Source organism: Juglans microcarpa x Juglans regia, chromosome 2S (genome assembly GCF_004785595.1).
Source record: "Juglans microcarpa x Juglans regia isolate MS1-56 chromosome 2S, Jm3101_v1.0, whole genome shotgun sequence".
Lineage (NCBI taxonomy): Eukaryota > Viridiplantae > Streptophyta > Magnoliopsida > Fagales > Juglandaceae > Juglans > Juglans microcarpa x Juglans regia.
This window is the reverse complement of record NC_054597.1, coordinates 4,772,332-4,792,656: the sequence shown is the minus strand read 5'-3', so window position 1 is coordinate 4,792,656 and position 20,325 is coordinate 4,772,332. Positions and strand designations below refer to the sequence as shown.

Genomic DNA, 20,325 nt, shown 5'->3' with positions numbered 1-20,325 from the left:
ATAAATTAGAGAATATAGTAGTTTTACTCTTTTACAATTATTTACACAATTATATTTTAAATTAAATGCATTTTTATAAAATAATTTATAAAAATATTTTCAATTTAAAATATAGTTATATAAAAAGTTTTACAGATAGTATTACTCTAAGAATGAAATATGATTACTGAAATGAGATCATTATTATTTTTTAATTTTTCTAAGCAAATCGTTAGGTTTATTAAATTCCTTTGGGGCAATGGTATACTTTAAGGAAAAAATAAATAAATAAAATGATGGGCAAGGATTACGAGGACAATGATTTTAATATATAAGCATGGTCCTATACTATGAGATATGGGTATCAAATCGTGCTAACGGGTCGTGTTTGTATTGTATTAAAATATATATATTATACTATATAAGCCAACCTGAATACAACCCGTTAAATTTATAGTGTCAAAATTTCAAATCTTAACACGATCTATTAATATAACAGATCGGATCGAGTCGGGTCAACCCGTTTTGACCCGTTAGTGAATACTATGAAATAGATTAACACAACCTGATTCGTTTCAACCCGTTTGACTTGATTAAGTTTAGCATAATTTTATATAAATATTAAAATTACAATATCTATAAAAAAAACATAAAACTAACTACAAGTCTAAAATTACAATCTAAATAATAATTTTGTCCTTTGTTTGAAAGTTTAAAATATTATATTTTAATATTATTATTGTTTTAAGATTTGAAAAAGTTGAATTATTTATTATATTTTGTATGAAGATTTGAAAAATGTGCAATGATAAAATGAGATAAATTTTTTTTATTTTGTCTTGTGCCTCAAACCAGCAAATTAGCGTTCCAAAAAACTCAAAGACACATTGCCTTTTAAAACCCCAACAAAAACACAAGATGGAGGGGAAGAGATGAGAAACGAGCACGTAGTTTCTTGTCCTACCATTTCCTTAAATGAATGGTAGATAATGAGTTTGTGTGTTCCCCCTGCTGTTAAAAGGCAATGCTAGGGTTCCAGAACACTCAAAGATACATTGCCTTTTAAAATAGACGAAGACCCGTTACGTGCCTTTTTACCATGTTCTAGTTTTACCATTTCCAGCACAAGGTCATAATGTGAGTCCGAGTTTCTCTCCAGAAACAGCAAAACATGGGTCCAAAGTCACATTTGTAAACACAGACTTTCTGCCACATGCGTATGATGAGTGCATGCAAAATGGGGCCTGGGAAGGATTATATAACCTCATTGGTTCAGAAATTAACTCGGTGTCTATCCTAGATGGAATGTATCCTGAGAATGATACGACTAATTTCAGAAAGCTGTGTGAAGTTATATATCTTAATTACAATGCCTGCATGGCTTGAGGAGCTCGTACAAGGTATTAATGCATGCATCATGGGAGATGGAAGTTGCCCAAAAGATGGGAATTAGAGGAGCTATCATTTGGCCAGCATCAGCAGCTTCTTTTGCCTTGGTAATCAGCATCCATGGCCTAATTGCAGACTATTTAAAATTAATTCAAAATTCCGATTCGGTATAAGCGTTAGAAGTTGCATCTACTCCCTATAATTTGAATACAATGGTATCCTAAAGACAAATTGTTCTATTGCAAACCTTAGTTCCAACATATCTGAATCAAGAAGTTTTGTGCTTTGGGAAAATGAGCGAAGGCCGTAAGAGAGTAGACAAATGTTAGAGAAGGGCAAACCAAACGCTGCCATGGCCCATGACATTTAATTGGGTGTAAGTTTCCTTTTCCCTTTCCCCATTAAACATGTGAAAAATTAACAGACATTCTCACTTCGCAGATAATTTTTTTTTTAAATTCTTTTTGACACCTCTATTTGACCGTTGGTCAAATTTTTTTTTTTTTTACTTAATGATTAAGGAAGTGATTTTAAATGTAATAGTGTATTTTTATTTTTATTTTTTAAATATATTTAAATATGTTAAAAGAATGTAAAAAAAAAAATTACCCTAGGCAGTATGCCCAGCAGTCAAGATGGGGGCGGCATAGTAGCCGCACCCTTTTTTAAAACGCATCAAAATGGCAAAACAGTACAATAGTTCTCAATCTATGTTTTCTTCGTTAACAATAAGGCAAATGGATCCAATTCTACCAAAACTGGCATGCCACTATGGCCACAACAAAAAGTGGGAAGGCTGTCGTAATCCTTCCATATGGTGTTGGAAATCAAATTGCTTACGTTACATAAACAGACAGCAAGAACGAAAACTCCTTTCTTTCCCCATTTAATTTCGCCATGTGCTAAAGCTTTCAACGACGGGACTGCAGTTGATTTAACTAGAGGAGAATATTATGAAGAGAATAGAGGATAGCATCAAAACATAACATGCTTGGAAATGAATGAAAATTATAAACTCAAATTGTACAGTATGTATACAAATCTTTACCTTAAAGCACAGGAATTCCAGAAGAAATGGAGAGCTTTGAGTCTGCACCGCCACTTACCACACTGTCACCTCTCCACCAGTCCGCACATAGTACCTGAATTAACAAACAAACACCTTATTAATGAAAATAGACACTGTTTGAATGAAGCAAAAATGCAAAATATAATTTACCTTGTCTTTGTGCGATTCAATGACAGCTAAAGGCCACTGCAACATGACAAAATATTGTTCAGAAAACAACTTTTCCCCTATTGACACTGTTAGGTGCATATGAATTATAACTTGGGAGGTTTGGATAGTGAGTTGAGATGAGATAAGATGAAAGTTGAATAAAATATTGTTAGGATATTATTTTTATTTTAAGATTTGAAAAAGTTGAATTGTTTATTGTATTTTGTATTTTGTTTAGAAGTTTAAAAAATTTGTAATGATTAGATGAGATGAGTTGAGATATTTTTTGTATCCAAACAAGACCTCAAATAGTAGCAACGGGGAGAAGTCAATACCGCAGTTCTTAGATCACATAACATAACTTTCCCGTCATGGGATGTAGTAACTAAATGAAACCAAGATTTTTTATGCCACTTGCACGCAGAAACCCAATAAGTGTGAGATGAGAACTGAATGACTGGAGCAGAAGTTCCTTCAAAAATTATAATTTCACGTCAGCTTCAAGTGTATGTGTGCGTGAGTGTGTGTGTGTGTGAGAGAGAGAGAGAGAGTACTTTGCTTGGTTATCAGAAAATTTTGAAAATTAGACATGCGAAAAATCTCTCATTTTTTTCCCCAAAAACCTCTGTGCCTCCATTTTGGTTGGTGCATTTTGTTTGTTCCACGTTTAAACTCAGCTAACAGATCCATTCAAGCTCTAATTTTAAGTTCATTTTGGTTTGAAGTCCAACTATTAGAAGCAGTCTCCACTAGGTAAGGTAAACTCCAAATTACAAATAAAATAAAATAAATTTTCCATTTTTCCTTTGTTTTAGAACTCTACTTCTGGTTTGAAACCATAAAACTGTACACAAAAAAAAAAATAAGTTGGTGTTCTCAATAAGTGAGACTTGGGTCTAGAGTTTAATCACCTAAATATTAGATGGACATGGATGGAATGAAAAAAAAAAAGAGATACATCTAAACTTAGAACCGGGTCATGCTGAGTAAGATGTATATGATTTTGGAACCAAAAATTGAAAGAAATCAGATAGATAGAAAGTCAAAGATGGGATTCCAAAGCAAGAATTACAATTTCTTAAATTGAAATGGTGGAACTCGGATAGTCGAACGCGAGAAAGCAGAAACACACTCAAGAAAGATGGAAAGTCACAAATGGTGAGAGATGAATGTTATGTATCAATCACGGGTGAAACTCGGACGCGAGAAAGTTGAAACACGTCCAAGATAAAGAAACACCACAAATGATAAGAGAAGAATGTTATGTATCAATCACTATTTATTTATATATTATACATTTATAATTTTTTATAAGATATGAAATATATTTCATAAAATATAGAAATGATTTTTTATAAGCATGGAGTGATAAAAAATGATGAGAAAGAATTTTTCATGACGACACGTTTGGATGTTGCATAGGAAGAAGATAAAGCTTTCGGGACAACCAAACAATTTTTGCTGACAAATCGGTGTTGGGAAGTGTTGCATTTCCGAAAGGAACACCGTGATTTTGTCATCATGCCCTCCCCTCCCCGAACCACCTGGCTTGCACTTTTTGCCTCGTGCGATGTGGGACCTCAACATCAGTTCACAGTCCATGCCAAGTTGAACTTTCATTGACTGTCAATTTGGACTTTTTGGTTGTGAGGTGTGATAACTCATTCATGTGGTTATGATTATTAATAGGGTAATATTAATAGGAAAAATTTTTATTGCAGCTTACTGTATGCTGCGGTTGCAGCACACCATGTATTGAGTTTTAAAAAAAAAAATTTCACATGAAGTGTGCGAGATAGTACAGTTGATGAGCAGAATATTTCATATTAATACAAGTCCCAAGTGAATTTTTTATATCCAATCTATTTTTTTCTTTTTATAAAGAACTTGCATAGATTTATGCATTTAAAATTTGTATATATGATTCTCTTAATAATATTTATTAGTTGGTTCTTGCTATTGCTACTGAGCAAAAATAATAATAATGAGTTTAGTTTATATTAAATGATAAGTCCTGTTAAATAAATCAAAGGAGAAGATCGATTATGATGAATAAAAAGACACATCTTATCCGTTCAGTTTTATTTAATAAGACACATTTAATGGATTTTTCACTGGTAAAAAATATCAAACTCAAAAATTACTATTCTCTAATTGATAATAAAAATTATTATACCCACTAAAGTTGTTGTGCCAAACAGTTAGTTTTTTTACTCTGGATAACAGGGAAATACCTTGGAGTGGTTGGCACAATTTTGCAATATTTTTGTCAAAAAGATAAACGGAGAAAACAAAACATGTAAACTGTAAAACTTTTCACAAATAATAGGAGTATTTTGACAGGATACGATCAAACTTAGAAAGACAAGGCTTTTGGGCTTTTTTATATGCTATAAAAGCTGGTTTTCTGCTACAATTAGAGTATCAATATATCCCATTTATAGGTGATGATAGAACAATAGGCCTATTTTTCTCATTCGTATTTTATATTCATATTTAATTATTTATTAACAATGTTGTTAATGCATAAAAAATCAAACAACAGGCAGGAAGGCGAGAAAGATTTATTCTCGACCTGCTATGACGATTTGAAACTCAATCTGTGTGGTCTGGTGCCCCAGCAGTGGTCCGGTACAACCATAAGGAGTCGATGTATACATCTATGACGGTGTATAGAAAACAAATGCAAAGAAAGTAAATAGATTGAGACACGCAAATTTATATGGTTCGACATAGTGCCTACACCACGAGTGTTTAGGGAGGAGAAATCCATTATAACATGAGTAGTTTATAGTCTCTTGTAATCTCACATTTCTTACTGTATAATGGAAGTCAGAGATCTACTTGTTGGAGAAGATGTTCTCGATGGAGCTCCTTTCGCCAAGTTGAAGAAGCTGCTTTAGAAGACCCCCCCTCCCACGGTAGTCGTCTGGCTACCCCCTTTTATCTAATCCCTCTCTCTGCATGCCTGTCTGCAGTGATGAGGCGTAATCACATTTTTATTTTTGTTCTTGACACCCTCTCCACCTTTCCACCTTCTCCTTACCTTCCCACCCTTTCCTCTTGACACCCTTATTTCCCTTGTCCTCTCCCTGTCTCTCATTCATCTCTTTCTTTATACTCTAGTGATGGCTTTTGGTGGGTTGGACCTAGTCAACCTGGGCCAAAATATTTTATCCTCTTCAAATTATGCAAACTGTCTTTCCTTCTTGCTAGTGCCAACAAGTTTTGATATCAAAGTCTCTTAGCACCCAAATCATATTTATTGTATCTTTGAAATTATCAAATCTAGGGATCTGAGACCCTCCCGCCCGGATATTAGGATCATATTTACATATTTATTGTACCCTTGAAGTTATCTTCAATTCTAGGGATCTTAGCCCCCCTGCCCCCGCGCCCCCCCGCGCAGGGATATCAGTGTCATATTTACATATTTATTGTATCCTTGAAGTTATCTTCAAATCTAGTGATCTTAGCCCCTCCCCTCACCCCGATATCAGGGTCATATTTACATATTTATTGTATCCTTGAAGTTATTTTCAAATTTAGGGATCTTAGCCCCCCACCCCGATATCAGGTCATATTTACGTATTTATTGTGTACCCTTGAATGTATATTCAAATCTAGGGATCTTAACCCCCCTCCCCAACCCCGATATGAGGGTCATATTTACATATTTATTGTCCCTTGAACTTATCTTTAAATCTAGGGATCTTAGCCCCACCCCCCCCCCACACTCACACTCACTCCGAATAGCCGATAACTCATTTTCACAACTTTAATTTAATACATATGGAGGCATTAACATCTTCTCACGTGGAATACCTACCGATTGCTTAAGGATAGTGAACCTAAAGCTAAGAATAGATGGATCATATGTCTAATTAAAAAATAAAAAATAAAATATCAGTAAAATTATTTGAGTTAAGATTTTAAAAAATGAGAAAAGATGTTTAATAAAAATATTATAAAGTTAAACAATACAATATTTTTCTTTTTTAATTTTCTTTGACTAAAATATGTATAGATACAGAGTCTGTTTCCCTTAGAAGGCAGTGCTGCCTTTCAAGAATGCTCATAGACCCATTACCTTTTACAACAAAAGAGAGAGAGATGAGCAACGAGCATGTTCTAGTCCTACCATTTCCAGCACAGGGCCATGTGAACCCGTTAATGAATTTCTCTCGAGAAATAGCAAAACATGGCTCTAAAATCACATTTGTAAGCACAGACTTCTGCCACACGCAAATGATGACTGCAATGGCGCCTGGGAAGGATAGCCTCCCGGGTTCAGAGATTAAATTGGTGTCTATCTCTGATGGGTTGTGTCCTGAGGATGATAGGAACGATTTCAGAAAGTTGTTGGTATCTATCTTAGCTACCATGCCTACAAGGCTTGAGGAGCTCATACGAGGTATTAATGCATCAAACGGTGATGGCAAAATCTCTTGTATCATCGCCGACGGGAACATGGGGTGGGCCATGGAAGTTGCCAACAAGATGGGCATTCGAGGAGCTATCCTTTGGCCTGCGTCAGCAGCTTCTTTTGCTTTGGTAACCCGCATCCCCAACCTGATTGATGATGGTTTTATAGACATGAGTAATGGTAAGTTTTGGGTTCTGCACTTTCCAACAAACGTATCGGTACATGTAAATAAAAGCAGATCAAGTTAAGTTTGTTTGCCAAAGTTTGAGGTAGGGGAAGCATATCAGAAACCAGAATGAGCTAGAATCATGCCCCAGCTTATTACTCAGTTCTAGCATACTGTGCTTGTTTTTTTCAAAAAAAAAAAAACTTAGTGTTATTAATGTTAAGCAAGATTGAATTTGATTTCCTTCGTTAACTACATATGCAGGGACCCCAATGCAAAGACATGCAATTCAACTGCACTCAGGCATACCCGCTGTGTACCCACAAAATCTTCCATGGAATTGTTCCGCTGATCAATCAACTCAAAAGAGTGTATTTGATTATGTCTCAAAGTACGCACAAGCTTGGAAATTGGCAGATTGGTGGCTTTGTAACACAGCTTACGAACTCGAGCCGGCAGCCTTTTCCTTGCTTCCAAAGCTCCTCCCAGTTGGCCCAATAATGGCAAGTGACCAAACTCGAAATGTACGGGGGCAATTCTTACCAGAAGACACCTCTTGCCTAAACTGGCTAGATCAGCAGCCACACTGCTCAGTTATATATGTTGCCTTCGGCAGCTTCGCAGTTTTGGACCCAATCCAATTCCAAGAACTAGCCTTTGGACTTGAGCTCACCAACAGACCTTTCCTCTGGGTAGTGCGACCAGATAGCTGTAATATTCTTAATGATGCAAATTTAAACAAATTTGAAAGCACTCGTGGGAAAATCATAAGATGGGCACCCCAACCGAAGGTTTTAAGCCACCCTGCCATTGCTTGTTTTATCAGCCACTGCGGTTGGAATTCTACGTTGGATGGTATTACCAGTGGTGTTCCTTTCTTGTGCTGGCCTTACTTTGCTGACCAAGTCCTTGACATGAAGTACATTTGTGATGTGTGGAAGGTTGGCCTAGGGCTTGAATCAGATCAAGATGGAAGGATATTGCGGGGAGAATTTAGAAAGAAGGTAGAGGAATTAGTTAGTGATGAAAGTATAAGAGCAAGATCTTTAGAGCTAAAGGAAATGGTGAGGAGTGTTATGGAAGAAGGTGGAAACTCCTGTAGGAACTTCAACAACTTCATCAACTGGCTGAAAAAGGGGTAAAGATGATCCAATCTGTTATGATTTTTAGATGTTCGAACTCCCCCACCTAAGAATAAATTTCTAAAGGGGAAGCTCAATTAATAAAAAGAAAATGTTTTTAGATGATGATCAATTTATTCCTCACCAGATATGTATGTATATTGTCAAATTGTTCCAAATAAACAGAAAATATTTTGAGTTTTCCTCTATTTGTACCCTCATTATGTTTTTATTTGTTCTCAAACGTTGGAATTAAGGAAAAGAGAACTCTTTGAGTGCTTTTGAAGTACTAGATCATATTCCACTAAAAATAAAACTTGTACACAAAAGTAGACACAGGAGCACGAATTCACTTTTTGTGTAAAAATAGGCATCTGTTTAAATTGAACAAAGTGGCTTTGGCTTCTAATAACATTTACTTATTCAAAAATTCTATATATAGTTAATTTTGCGTATTTTTTATACACTTTACTAATATAATTAACTATGTCACTTTTTAAAAAAATATGAGAGAAAGGGTGTTCTACAATGACAATAGAGAAACGGTTGAAAAATCGAAAAATTTATATCCCATTAGAGAAGAAATTATTTTCGGTGATGGAAAGGGAAACGTTGAGGTTTATAAAACAAAAGAATGAATAAATAATAAAAATATATGAAAATGGTCCATGATTTTTTTTTTATTTTTTTATTTTTTTGGCCAAGACATTAATTTTAATAGATGAGTCCAAGAGCCAAGAAAAAGAAAAAAGATGAGTCCAAGGTTTACCAAAAAGTATGAGTCCAACGCTCCAAGCCGTGACTGAGGTCTCGTTTAGACAATCAGAACATAGGGGATGAGATGAAAATTCAGTGAATATTAGTAAAATGTTTTGTAAATAATAGTAAAATAATTTAAGTTAAAATTTTTATTAGATGATAGATAAAAGGTTGAACAAAATTATAGTAAAGTTAAATATTATTATAATATAATCTTTAATATAACTTTTATTTTGAGATTTTAAAAAATTGAATTATTTTTTATGTGTATTATATGGAAATTTGTAAAAGTTGTAATGATTATATGAAAATGTATGAAAGAGAAATTGAAAAATGTTTATTTTTTAGTAACATTAAGGCCCCGTTTGGTTGATAGACTCAACTGAGAACAACTCAGTTCTGTTTAATTTTAAACTGAGTCTAACATCCAAACATCAAACTCTCAAATTACTAAACTCATCTCAACTCAAAACTTCTTTATATGTGGGACTCACAACTTTTTTCAATTTAACACTTCTTTACATGCAGGACCTACAACATTTTTCAACTTCTCATAAATATATATAAACTCATCTTAACATCTAAACACATTTAGTCTATTCTCCTGGGTTGTGGGGTACAATATTTAAATCTTCAGAGATCTTGTTTAGATAACCAGTTGGTTTATCTCATTCCATCTCGTCTCATCTCCACATTTAACTGCATTTAGATGTTGAAGTGAATTTAGTTGAGTTCTTTATAAATAGTAGTGAGTTGAGATGGTCGAGTGAATTATGTGAAGTTCACCAAAGATGAGTTGATGCCGTTTGGATAGTGAGTTGAGTTGAAATGAAAATTGAAAGTTGAATAAAATATTGTTAGAATATTATTTTTTAATATTATTATTATTTTGATATTTGAAAATGTTGAATTGTTTATTATATTTTATATAAAAATTTAAAAAAATTATAATAATAAAATGATATAAAATAAAATACTTCTTATATTCGAACGGGACCAAGACACATTTAGTTGGGCATAGGTTTTTCTCTCTCTTTTTTTTATTTTTTTTTTCTTTTCCCTTTTTCCTTTTTTAAATCATGGTCTAGAATAAGTGGATTTTTTAAAAATAATATTATTTTTATAAATTATTTTACAAAAATAGATCTCATTTAAAACATACTTACATTTAGAATTATGAAAAGAATTATGTGTGTATATTTTTCAATAAATATTAGTACGTTATCTTATGTAAATAAGTCACATACTATTTATTACTATAATTTGATTTAAAAAATAAATTTTAAATTTTAAATTTTATAAATCAAATATTACTATTTAAATTATATAAATAGTGTAACCTACGTATCAATTTAATAATAAAATAATTATATTATAATAAAAAAGTACAAATAGTCTTAAATGTGATACCGTTGAAAATTTAAAAGAATAATATTTTTCTCATTTTAACAAAAAATACTATTCACATCCTTTAAAGGACGTGCGCACTATCTACATTTTTTTTTTTTTAAGAAATGCGCACTATCTACATTGAAGACTAGTCACGTCCTTTCAAGGGTACCACAAAGTACACTCATTTAGATAGCACTCTCTACCGTTTTTAAAGAATGAAATTTATTATTAAAAATTAATTTTTTTAAATCAATTTTGTGTTTATTTCTTTTATTAAATAATTACTTAATACTTATATCTATTATCACCACAAGGAAAACTCTTCTTTCAGGTAAATTTGTGTACCGATTTGCACCAACTGCTGACATGTAGGGATGTAAATTTAAACCGAAAAATTAATCTAGACCGGTTGGTTTGATTTTGAACCGGTTCTTATATTATGAAAATTGACCGAATTTGGTCTGGTTTTGATTTCGCATTTTCCAAGACCGGATCGAACCGAACCAGATCGGTTGGAAATATATATATATATTTATATATATATGAAAATTAATTTTATATATTATACAAACGTTTATATATATATATATAAGTTTTATATATAATATATAATTATATATTAAATTTTTATATATAATTATATATCATGTATGAAATAATTTCATATTATAATTTATAAATTATAACATAAAATGTTAATCTTAAATATGAACATTTGTAATTTGTTTGATCATATGTTATTAATATAATTATATATAAGATAATGTTATTATAATTTATAAAATAAAAGTTTAATCTTAAAGATAAAAATTTAATTGATCATATGCTTTAAACATAATATATATTAAATTATTACAAACATTTTATCATAAGAAGTAACATTTTATTATATGTTTTTTACATTTTAAAAAAATCGAAAAACCAAAACCGAACCGGAAACCGGTAAAACCGGAGGTACTGGTTTAGGTGGGTAACCAGGGAGTAATCGGTTTTGAAAAATGTAAAACCGGTACATACTGGTTCGGTCCTAGATTTTGTCCAAAACCAAATCGAACCGAACCGGTTACACCCTTACTGACATGGAATGGTTTAATGAAACGACTCGTTTTGGTATTATTTTATGTGAATGAGTTTTGGGCGGGATCTAACTTCGATGAAAATTTCTGAAACACTTCTTTTGCATTCTCTCTCTGCTTCTCTTCTGCACGTGCCTTCTCTGTACCTTCCACTTAAAAGCTCCATTATCTTCTCTTCGCGTGCCTTCTATGTACCTTCCACCTAAAAAGAATGAGCTTTTCCTTCTTCTCTGCAATCTGGTTCTCATAAATGCTGGCAAGAAGAGAAGTTTGAAATGATCTCCAAAACCCCTCGTTTTTCTCACTCTCATGATCTCATGCACAAATTCTCTGCATACCTCTTCACCATGCATCTCTTAGTTCAGATACTCTTTGCTCCAAAGAACTTTGATGTTTGCAAAAGGGAAGTGTTACATATTCAATATACAATATAGAGCTTCAAAGCTGTTAGAGAAGATGTATGGATGAGAAAACTAAAATTATGCATACATCTCTAAATTTTCCCTTTTGATTATGTTCCAAATAACAAACAGAGCTTCAAGTTGGAGAAACCATCTGGTAAAAAATCTTATATGCTATCTGCAAGAGAACTTTCCATTACATGGAGCAACGAACACCTGTATTGGAGCTGGAGATCCATACCCAAATCAAGGTTGCTTTTCTCTTCTTCTTTTCTGATACACAGTGGGGAGCAAACAACAAAGCATCCAACTTTTTCATTTTTTTCTTCAACAAAGCGGGGCACCATCGCAAGGAGAATAGTCAACGAAGAAGATCGAGGATGCCCAAAGAAGACCATCATGCTCGCAGAAGAGTCTCGATTTCCAGTCGTCTGATATTTCTTTCTCTTCTACAATGTTTTCCTCTTTCGTCTTTTTTCTTTTTCTTTTTTTTAATAAAAATAATATCTGACAAAAATATTAAAATAAGAATTGGTACGCGGGTTAGCGTACCAACCTGCTTGTACCTAGAAGAATTGCCACAACAATAACATCCTTTCATGTCCAATATCTACCGCACTGTTATGTCTAACACATATCATAAAGAGAAATGATTTGTACAAGCCCCAAATAGACAAATCTCATACAAGCCTTTGTAAAAAAGTGGACCCCACCTTAAAAAAGTATAACAAAACTATTTTTTATTAGTGGGACCCATTGTTTTACAAAAAGCTTGTATGAGACTTGTCTATTTGGGACTTGTATCTAGCATTACTCGTTCGTAAATACTTGTACAGACGAGCAACAAGCACGTTTTAATAATTTGGGAAATGATATATTTTTATAATTTTTTTCAAATATTATTTAAATATAAAATATTTTTAAATTTTAGATTTTCAACCTTTTCATTAAATTATTAACTAATTATTATTCAAACAAGACTCAATATAATTTCTTTAAATTTTTAAATAAAACACAAAAAATAATATAATTTTTTTAAATTTTAAAACAATAATAATATTTTTATTCGACTTTTTCTCTCACATTTCTCAAAATTCAATAAAATATTTTTACTCAAATTATTTTACTACTATTCAAAACACAATCCTTATATTTCCTTAAAATGATTGATATGTACCGAGTTTGCTTTCCTCCTCCTTAAAAGGCAGTGATAGCGTTCCACAAAACTCAAAGACACATTGCCTTTTAAAACCAACAAAAACACGAGAAGGGGAAGAGATGAGAAACGAGCACGTAGTTCTAGTCCCTACCATTTCCTTGAATAAATTGTAGATACTGAGTTTGTGTGTTCCTCCTGCTGTTAAAAGGCAATGCTAGGGTTCCAGAACGCTCAAAGATCCATTGCCTCTTAAAACAAACAAAGACCCGTTACGTGCCTTTTTAAAACCAACAAAAACAAAAGAGGAAGGGGGAGAGAGAGCGAGAGAGAGAGAGGGAAAGAGATGAGCAACGAACATGTTCTAGTTTTACCATTGCCAGCACAAGGCCATCATGTGAACCCGAGTTTCTCTCCAAAAACAGCAAAACATGGCCCCACGATCACATTTGTAAACAGACTTTTTGCCACATGCGTATGATGAGTGCATGCAATGGGGCCTGGTAAGGATTATATAACCTCATTGGTTCAGAAATTAACTCGGTGTCTATCCCAAATGGATTGTATCCTGAGAATTATACGACTAATTTCGAAAAACTGTGTGAAATTATATACCTTAATTACGATGCCTGCATGGCTTGAGGGGCTCGTACAAGGTATTAATGAATGCATCATGGGCGATGGAAGTTGCCCAAAAGATGGGAATTAGAGCTATCATTTGGCCAGCATCAGCAGCTTCTTTTGCCTGGGTAATCAGAGCATCCCCAGCCTATTTGCCGACTATTTCAAATTAAGTCAAAATTCTAATTCGGTCTAAGCGTTAGAAGTTGCAGTTACTCCCTATAATTTGAATACAATGGTATCCTAAAGACAAATTGTTCTCTTGCAAACCTTAGTTCCCACATACCTGAATCAAGAAGCTTTGTGCTTTGGGAAAATGAGCAAAGGCCGTAAGAGAGTAGACAAATGCTAGAGAAGGGCAAACCAAACGCTGCCATGGCCCATGACATTTAATTGGGGGTAAGTTTCCTTTTCCCTTTCCCCCCTAAACATGTGAAAAATTCACAGACGGTTCCCACTTCACAGGCAACTCTTTTTTTAAACGCATCAAAATAGCAAAACAGTACAATAGTTCTCAATCTGTGTTTTTCTTCTTTCTTTGGTTAACAATAAGGCAAATGGATCCAATTCTACCAAAACTTGCATGCCACTCTGGCCACAACAAAAAGTGGGGAAGGCCGTCATAATCCTTCCATATGGTGTTGGAAATCAAATCGCTTATGTTACATAAACAGACAGCAAAAACTAAAATTCCTTTCTTTCCCCATTTAATTTCAACATGTGCTGAAGCTTTCAACGGCGGGACTGCAGCTGATTTAACTAGAGGAGAATATTATGAAGAGAATAGAGGATAACATCAGAACATAACATGCTTGGAAAAGAATGAAAATTATAAACTCAAATTGCACAGTATGTATATAAATCTTTACCTTAAAGCACAGGAATTCCAGAAGAAATGGAGAGCTTTGAGTCTGCACCGCCACTTACCACACTGTCACCTCTCCACCAGTCCGCACATAGTACCTGAATTAACAAACAAACACCTTATTAATGAAAATAGACACTGTTTGAATGAAGCAAAAATGCAAAATATAATTTACCTTGTCTTTGTGCGATTCAATGACAGCTAAAGGCCACTGCAACATGACAAAATATTGTTCAGAAAACAATTTTTCCCACTATTGACACTGTTAGATGCATATGATTTGAATATTGAGTTGAGATGAGATGAGATGAAAGTTTAAAAAAATATTATTAGGACATTATTTTTATTTTGGGATTTGAAAATGTTGAATTGTTTATTGTATTTTGTTTAGAAAGTTGGAAAAGTTGTAATGATTAGATTAGATGAGATGAGAGATTTTTTGTATCCAAACAAGACCCAAATAGTAGCAGCGGGGAGAAGTAAATACCGCAGTTCTTAGATCCCATAACATAACTTTCCCATCATAGGATGCAGTAACTAAATGAAACCAAGATTTTTTATGCCACTTGCACGCAGAAACCCAAGAAGTGTGAGATGAGAACTGAAAGACCGGAGCAGAAGTTCCTTCAAAAATTATAATTTCACGTCAGCTGCAAGTGTATGTGTGTGTGAATGTGTGTGTGTGTGTGTGTGTGAGAGAGAGAGAGAGAGAGAGAGAGAGAGAGAGACTTCTTTGCTCAAAAAACATACCTGGTTTACGAGGATCCCATATCCTAAGAATGGGGTCAGAAGCACCGGCTGCAATGAGAGCAGAACTCTCACCTCCAACATCAATGCAGGTGAGTACTTTCCCACAGAACTGTCCATGGGGGATATAGTCATAATATAAACATAGAAATGAGTAACTTCTACTCCAGTATTTTTTTCTCGATAAGGTCTAGTCCAGTATTGAAAAAGTAGATATAGGAAAAGAAACGTGTTGCTACTGCAGCTTGTGACATGCATCTAATGCTAAAGACAATGTGCTTTGCTATTTCCAGACAATGAGTTTTAAGAATGACAAAAGGAAGACTTATAGTGAAGAGCCCTAGAATTGGCATCTTGAAAAAGATGTAGATTCTTCTGATCTGCAGCCAACAACTACAATAGAAAAGGAACACTAAGTGATCCAACATAAGCCTGCCAAAATAGAACTATAACAGCCAAACATACACCATAACCTTTCTAAGTGATACACGTATTCTCAATTTCTGTGTAGAACTACCCAAAATGGTTCGGAAAGATATAATGAAGAGCTCACTAAATCAACACAAGGAGAAATATGATTTAAACAGAAAGCACTGCAGTGATAGCAGAAAACCATGAATGCACACATACATCCCAACAAAGAGAGACGCAGAGGCATTTGGAGGAAAAATTTCACTTACTATGTCTGTCAAGTCTTTGCCTGTCTCAACATCCCACCTTCTAACAGAATGATCCCATGATGCAGAATAAATTGTGTCATGCTGCGGCCATACCACGGAAGATACACATTGTGTATGGCCTACAAGTGTAGACATGGCCTCCCCCTAAAAGCAAAGAAAAAGTAACTTTTTCAACTGATGAACATTTAAGATTTAAATTCAACAACCAGATGATTCAACTGATGCCAAGATTTTACACTTTTGTACAGTTTTAAGATAGACTCAGACTTAACAGCACTACTTGATTTGGATTCAAAATGTACATCTCTGGAAGATGAATTCCCATCTTGAACAGCAGCATCCAGAAAACAAGGTGAAAGGGTTGCAATAAGTGAGCATGAAATAGGCATACCTCCAATTGAGACTCATCAGCTTGATCATTCACTTTTCTCTTCTTAATTGAGACAAGATCACCATCAGTATTGTCATTTGTTCGCCATAAATTGATCGTTGAATCCCAAGAACCTGAACAAACCTACATAAATTCAACAAAAAACAACAATGAGCTCGACTTAAATATCATCTTCACAACATAACACTCAATAACAAAAAGAACAAAGACAGACCATGTCTCCACTTTTCTGCGCTGCAACACTCTGTACTGATTCTCTATGTCCACGCAAAATTTTGAATGCCCTTACGTTGATAGGATTATTGATTGGCTCCTCTATATCAAACTGTCATGTAATTAGTCAGGAAATCAAACTTCAAAATTTAAAAGCTTTAATTTTTTCCTAATTACCTTCCATAGCCTCAGGGTGCGATCTTTAGAAGCAGTGGCCAAAGTAACAGCCTCAGCACCTGGATATACAGATAACTTAAAAATTGACAGCACAAAGAAGTAGCTACCAGAATATTGACCATTTGAATGAAGAATTTCTGAGAGAAAATTGTAGATGAAGAGTCAATTTAAGACCGTGTGAGATTAAAACAAACGTATAATATTTTTTTTTTTTATAAGTAAACAATGAAAGTAACAAATGTGGACGAGCAACAATCGAATCGCCAATGAAAAAAGATGACCGAAACGATATCTTGGCCATTGATTTTTGCTATACCTCAATGTTCTCAATACAGAGGTATAGCAAAAGTGGACGAGCAACAAACAAATGTATAATATTGCATCACTTCATACAGAGGTTTTAAATCATTGAGGCCAGAGAGGGCCAAGTTCTGGTGCAACAATATGGGGATTTCTGGCAAGGAAGAAGAACTTCAAAGATGATCGATCCCTCTTTCTAATACCTTCTGGATGGATGATACCAACAGAAGCAACTACATCAGAATGTCCTTCCAAAACATGTGTACACACTCCAGAAGCTTTCCAAAGCCTACAAAAAGACGAAAAAATTATGCACACGTGTGAAGTTCTGTGCAACAGATAAACTAGTCAGGTTTTCAACGAAATATTCATAATAAAATTACCTTGCTAAACCATCATAGCATCCGGTCACAATGAACCTGCCAAACAACACATTAAAGCAATGCTCAAGACCAGCAATTTTTTCTGGTTCAGATTTGCAAACAAAAGAGCTCTATTCAGACCAATCTATCTTGCACTAACGTGAGCAATGCTGCACCAAGACTTCATGCAATGTGCTAACAGTATAAAAAGAATCTACTATTGTCCTTAGCAAGGTATTGCATTAACGATTGATGAAAAGATGCCACCTTCGATATTTTTACAAATATTATATCTTGAATATGGAGTATGTTTAGGGCCTTCCATTATTACCATCCTCATATCAATATATCAGTTCTTTTATAAGGTAATACCAATATAACAAATCAAAAAGTGCAATTCCTGGATCATTGAGGAAAAAGGCAGATCATGATTTGATAATAATACCAAGAACCACATTATTGAAGGACTGCTGGAGTGCCCATGACAGTGTCACATATTCACATGCTCACCTAGGATCAGAACCATCGACTGCACTGACCCAATCATCGTGAAAAGAAGGTTCTTCTTCTTTCCGTGGGGCCACAGCCTTTATGTATTCAATTTCCAATACCTTCTCCTGTGGTGGACCAGAAAATTCCAATTAGCAATCAAAATAAAAACAACTAAGGGATTTTTGGAAAATTATAAACTCATCAAAATACTTTACTTTACGACCAAAAAAAAACCACAGTTGCTTGCACATTACTCGCATCATAATATTACACACATTAGAGAAAGTCAAAGGATTCAAGTTCAATTATTTTTCACTTTGCTAGTTTCTAAAATAAAAACTTCCATACATACGTACCGCCGAAATGCCCTTGGCAAGAAGGAACTTTTCAAGTGACATCCGCACCAGCTCGCCATCGATTAGAAAATCAAAGGGCTCAAGTTTCCAATCAGGATTTCCTGCTCACAATCAGCTCTAACATTTAAGAACGGGACAATATCTCAAATCACGCTAAAACAAAACACGCTTTGCTTAGCTGAAATTTAAGACCAACTCTCCGCGGATACCCAAATAAAAGCACGAAAATTCCTTACAAATTTCCTTTTTAAATTAATCAACAATACAAATTATAATTTCCAGATTACCGGATTGGAGTAAATTGTTGACGAGGGTGGAGAGGCCCAATCTGGTGAGGTTCGGAGGGATTGCAATCGAAGTGGGAGGAGCTTTGAGAGGTGGTTTGAGCTTTGTCACGAATCGCACTTGAACCCGCCTTGAATTTTCTTCGGCTTCTCCATCGATATCCATCTCTCTACAGCTAGGGTTTTGTGCGCGCGAGCTCGCGAGGGAACTACAGATTAGGGTTTAGCGACACAGGTAGAAGTTTGTATTCACCGCTCTAATACGCACCGTGTTGACAACCTAAGCAAGTAAGCAGTCTCATGAGTAAAACGCAGCGTTTCGCCCACAATTCCAATTTCCACCATTCAATGCACAAATCTCCTTTTCTTCAAATAATAATCACTATTTTTATATCATATTTTCATATATATTTTTTATTAATGGGATACTAGTAAATGAAAAACTACAAAAAATATATATATATAGTTTATCTCATTTTTTAATTTGAGACAAGAATATAAAATGAACTCACATGTGTTTTGATCTCCATTCCAGTAAATAACTTTGGATATTACAAGTTAAAATTAAAAGGACTATGATCTCTAGTAGGGGTGAGGTTCGGCTTATCTAGACCTGAAAAATCGACTAGACTGGCCATTTCAAATCAGACCGGGCCGACTCAAGATTAGTTCCAGTCAGTCTCGGTCCAAATTCTATAGGACCGAAAGTTTTCAGTCCGGTTCCAGGGTTTTTCACCCCGGATCGGATCGAATGAAAATAAAAAAATAAAAAAAAATTATAATTTATATATATGAATTATATACTAATTGTGTATGATTAATTATATAATTTTTATCTAATATAATCCTATTACTAACTCACCATTAAGTAATTATTAACTAATACTAATATTTATAATTTTATACTAATACTAATATTTATAATTTTATACTAATACTAATATTTATTCTAATACTAATAGTCTAGAGTGTAGACTCTAATATAGTATCAAAAAATAAATGTGATTAATTATATTTTGTCATCTCAAACTTCTACTCAATTCACAATGTGCCTCTGAAACTAATAATTATATCAAAGTAAACCATCGAACTTTCAAGACTTCTCAATCCCCCCCTTCTATTTACCAGCAGTGTTAAATCTAACGAATATTTACTGCACTTGCTACTTATGTGCATAACATTTACTACAAATATATCATTTTTATATAATTTATTATCATTGACCATATAAAATATAATATAATATATACTAACAATTAATAATAAATCATAAATCATAAATCATAAATCATTAAATATTTTTTTATTAATTTATATATGGTTAATGAATATCAAATAATTTCATTGTGTACATAGATTATTCATATTTGTTTGCAACTTAAGTATAAAATAATTTTATATATGGTTAATAATTAATAATTTATTATTAATTGATATCATATATTATTTTATATTTTATATGGTCAATGATAATACATTAGATGAAAATTATATATTTGCATTAAATTTCCATTAGATTTAATGCTGCTAGTAGATGGAAGGGGGGGAGTGGGAAGTTTTAAAAGTTCGATGGTCCACTTTGATGCAATTATTAGTTTCGGAGGGATATTGTGAATTGAGTGAAAGTTTAAGGAGACAAAGTGTAATTAATCTAAAGAAATACTAATATTCTAATATAGACTATAGTTATACTTATACTAATATAGTTATACTAAATCACTATAACTAATATTACTAATTTATAGCTATACTT

At 33.6% G+C, this 20,325-nt stretch overlaps 2 protein-coding genes, 1 long non-coding RNA gene and 1 pseudogene across 5 annotated transcripts in view; 1 reads left to right on the top strand and 3 right to left on the bottom strand.

Moving 5' to 3' along the window:
• Window positions 1-8,501, top strand: part of LOC121252222 (UDP-glycosyltransferase 83A1-like) — a 28,254-nt gene extending 19,753 nt beyond the window's left edge. Inside the window, exons 2-4 of one of the 2 annotated variants that reach the window (XM_041151757.1) lie at window positions 6,693-6,872; window positions 6,903-7,193; window positions 7,444-8,501. In XM_041151757.1, coding sequence (XP_041007691.1) covers window positions 6,693-6,872; window positions 6,903-7,193; window positions 7,444-8,321 — 1,349 coding nt within the window. In that variant the 3' untranslated portion in view covers window positions 8,322-8,501. Of the gene's footprint in view, window positions 1-6,692; window positions 7,194-7,443 lie in introns of both variants that reach the window. The other variant, XM_041151756.1, reaches the window with a different exon arrangement.
• Window positions 2,281-3,034, bottom strand: LOC121252355. Its single transcript, XR_005938195.1, has 4 exons — window positions 2,923-3,034; window positions 2,588-2,623; window positions 2,417-2,510; window positions 2,281-2,306 (listed from the first exon to the last, which is right to left on the bottom strand). It is a non-coding gene; the product is annotated as an uncharacterized LOC121252355 (long non-coding RNA).
• Window positions 8,502-14,163: 5,662 nt separating the features above from the next.
• Window positions 14,164-18,801, bottom strand: LOC121252238 (ribosome biogenesis protein WDR12 homolog). Of its 2 annotated transcripts, none has more exons than XM_041151780.1 (14): window positions 18,576-18,801; window positions 18,289-18,392; window positions 17,951-18,057; window positions 17,462-17,497; window positions 17,282-17,367; window positions 16,779-16,837; window positions 16,603-16,713; window positions 16,389-16,511; window positions 15,998-16,141; window positions 15,321-15,429; window positions 15,058-15,194; window positions 14,746-14,781; window positions 14,575-14,668; window positions 14,164-14,464 (listed from the first exon to the last, which is right to left on the bottom strand). In XM_041151780.1, the coding sequence occupies exons 1-13, from the start codon at window positions 18,736-18,738 to the stop codon at window positions 14,576-14,578; spliced, it is 1,308 nt and encodes a 435-aa protein (XP_041007714.1). In that variant the 5' UTR covers window positions 18,739-18,801; the 3' UTR covers window positions 14,164-14,464; window position 14,575. The 2 variants fall into 2 exon arrangements, with proteins under 2 accessions (XP_041007714.1, XP_041007715.1); XM_041151781.1 differs by having other exon boundaries at window positions 18,289-18,389; window positions 18,576-18,800.
• Window positions 17,017-17,167, bottom strand: LOC121253740 (annotated as a pseudogene).
• Window positions 18,802-20,325: the final 1,524 nt, after the last annotated feature.

Coding starts and splice junctions, on each gene's coding strand:
- LOC121252238 (XM_041151780.1), bottom strand. CDS start 18,738: ATGGATATCGATGGAGAAGCCGAAGAAAATTCAAGGCGGGTTCAAGTG. Junction 17,498..17,950: donor GTCGATGGTTCTGATCCTAG/GTGAGCATGTGA, acceptor GTTGTTTGGCAG/GTTCATTGTGACCGGATGCT. Junction 14,669..14,745: donor TTGAATCGCACAAAGACAAG/GTAAATTATATT, acceptor TTGTTAATTCAG/GTACTATGTGCGGACTGGTG.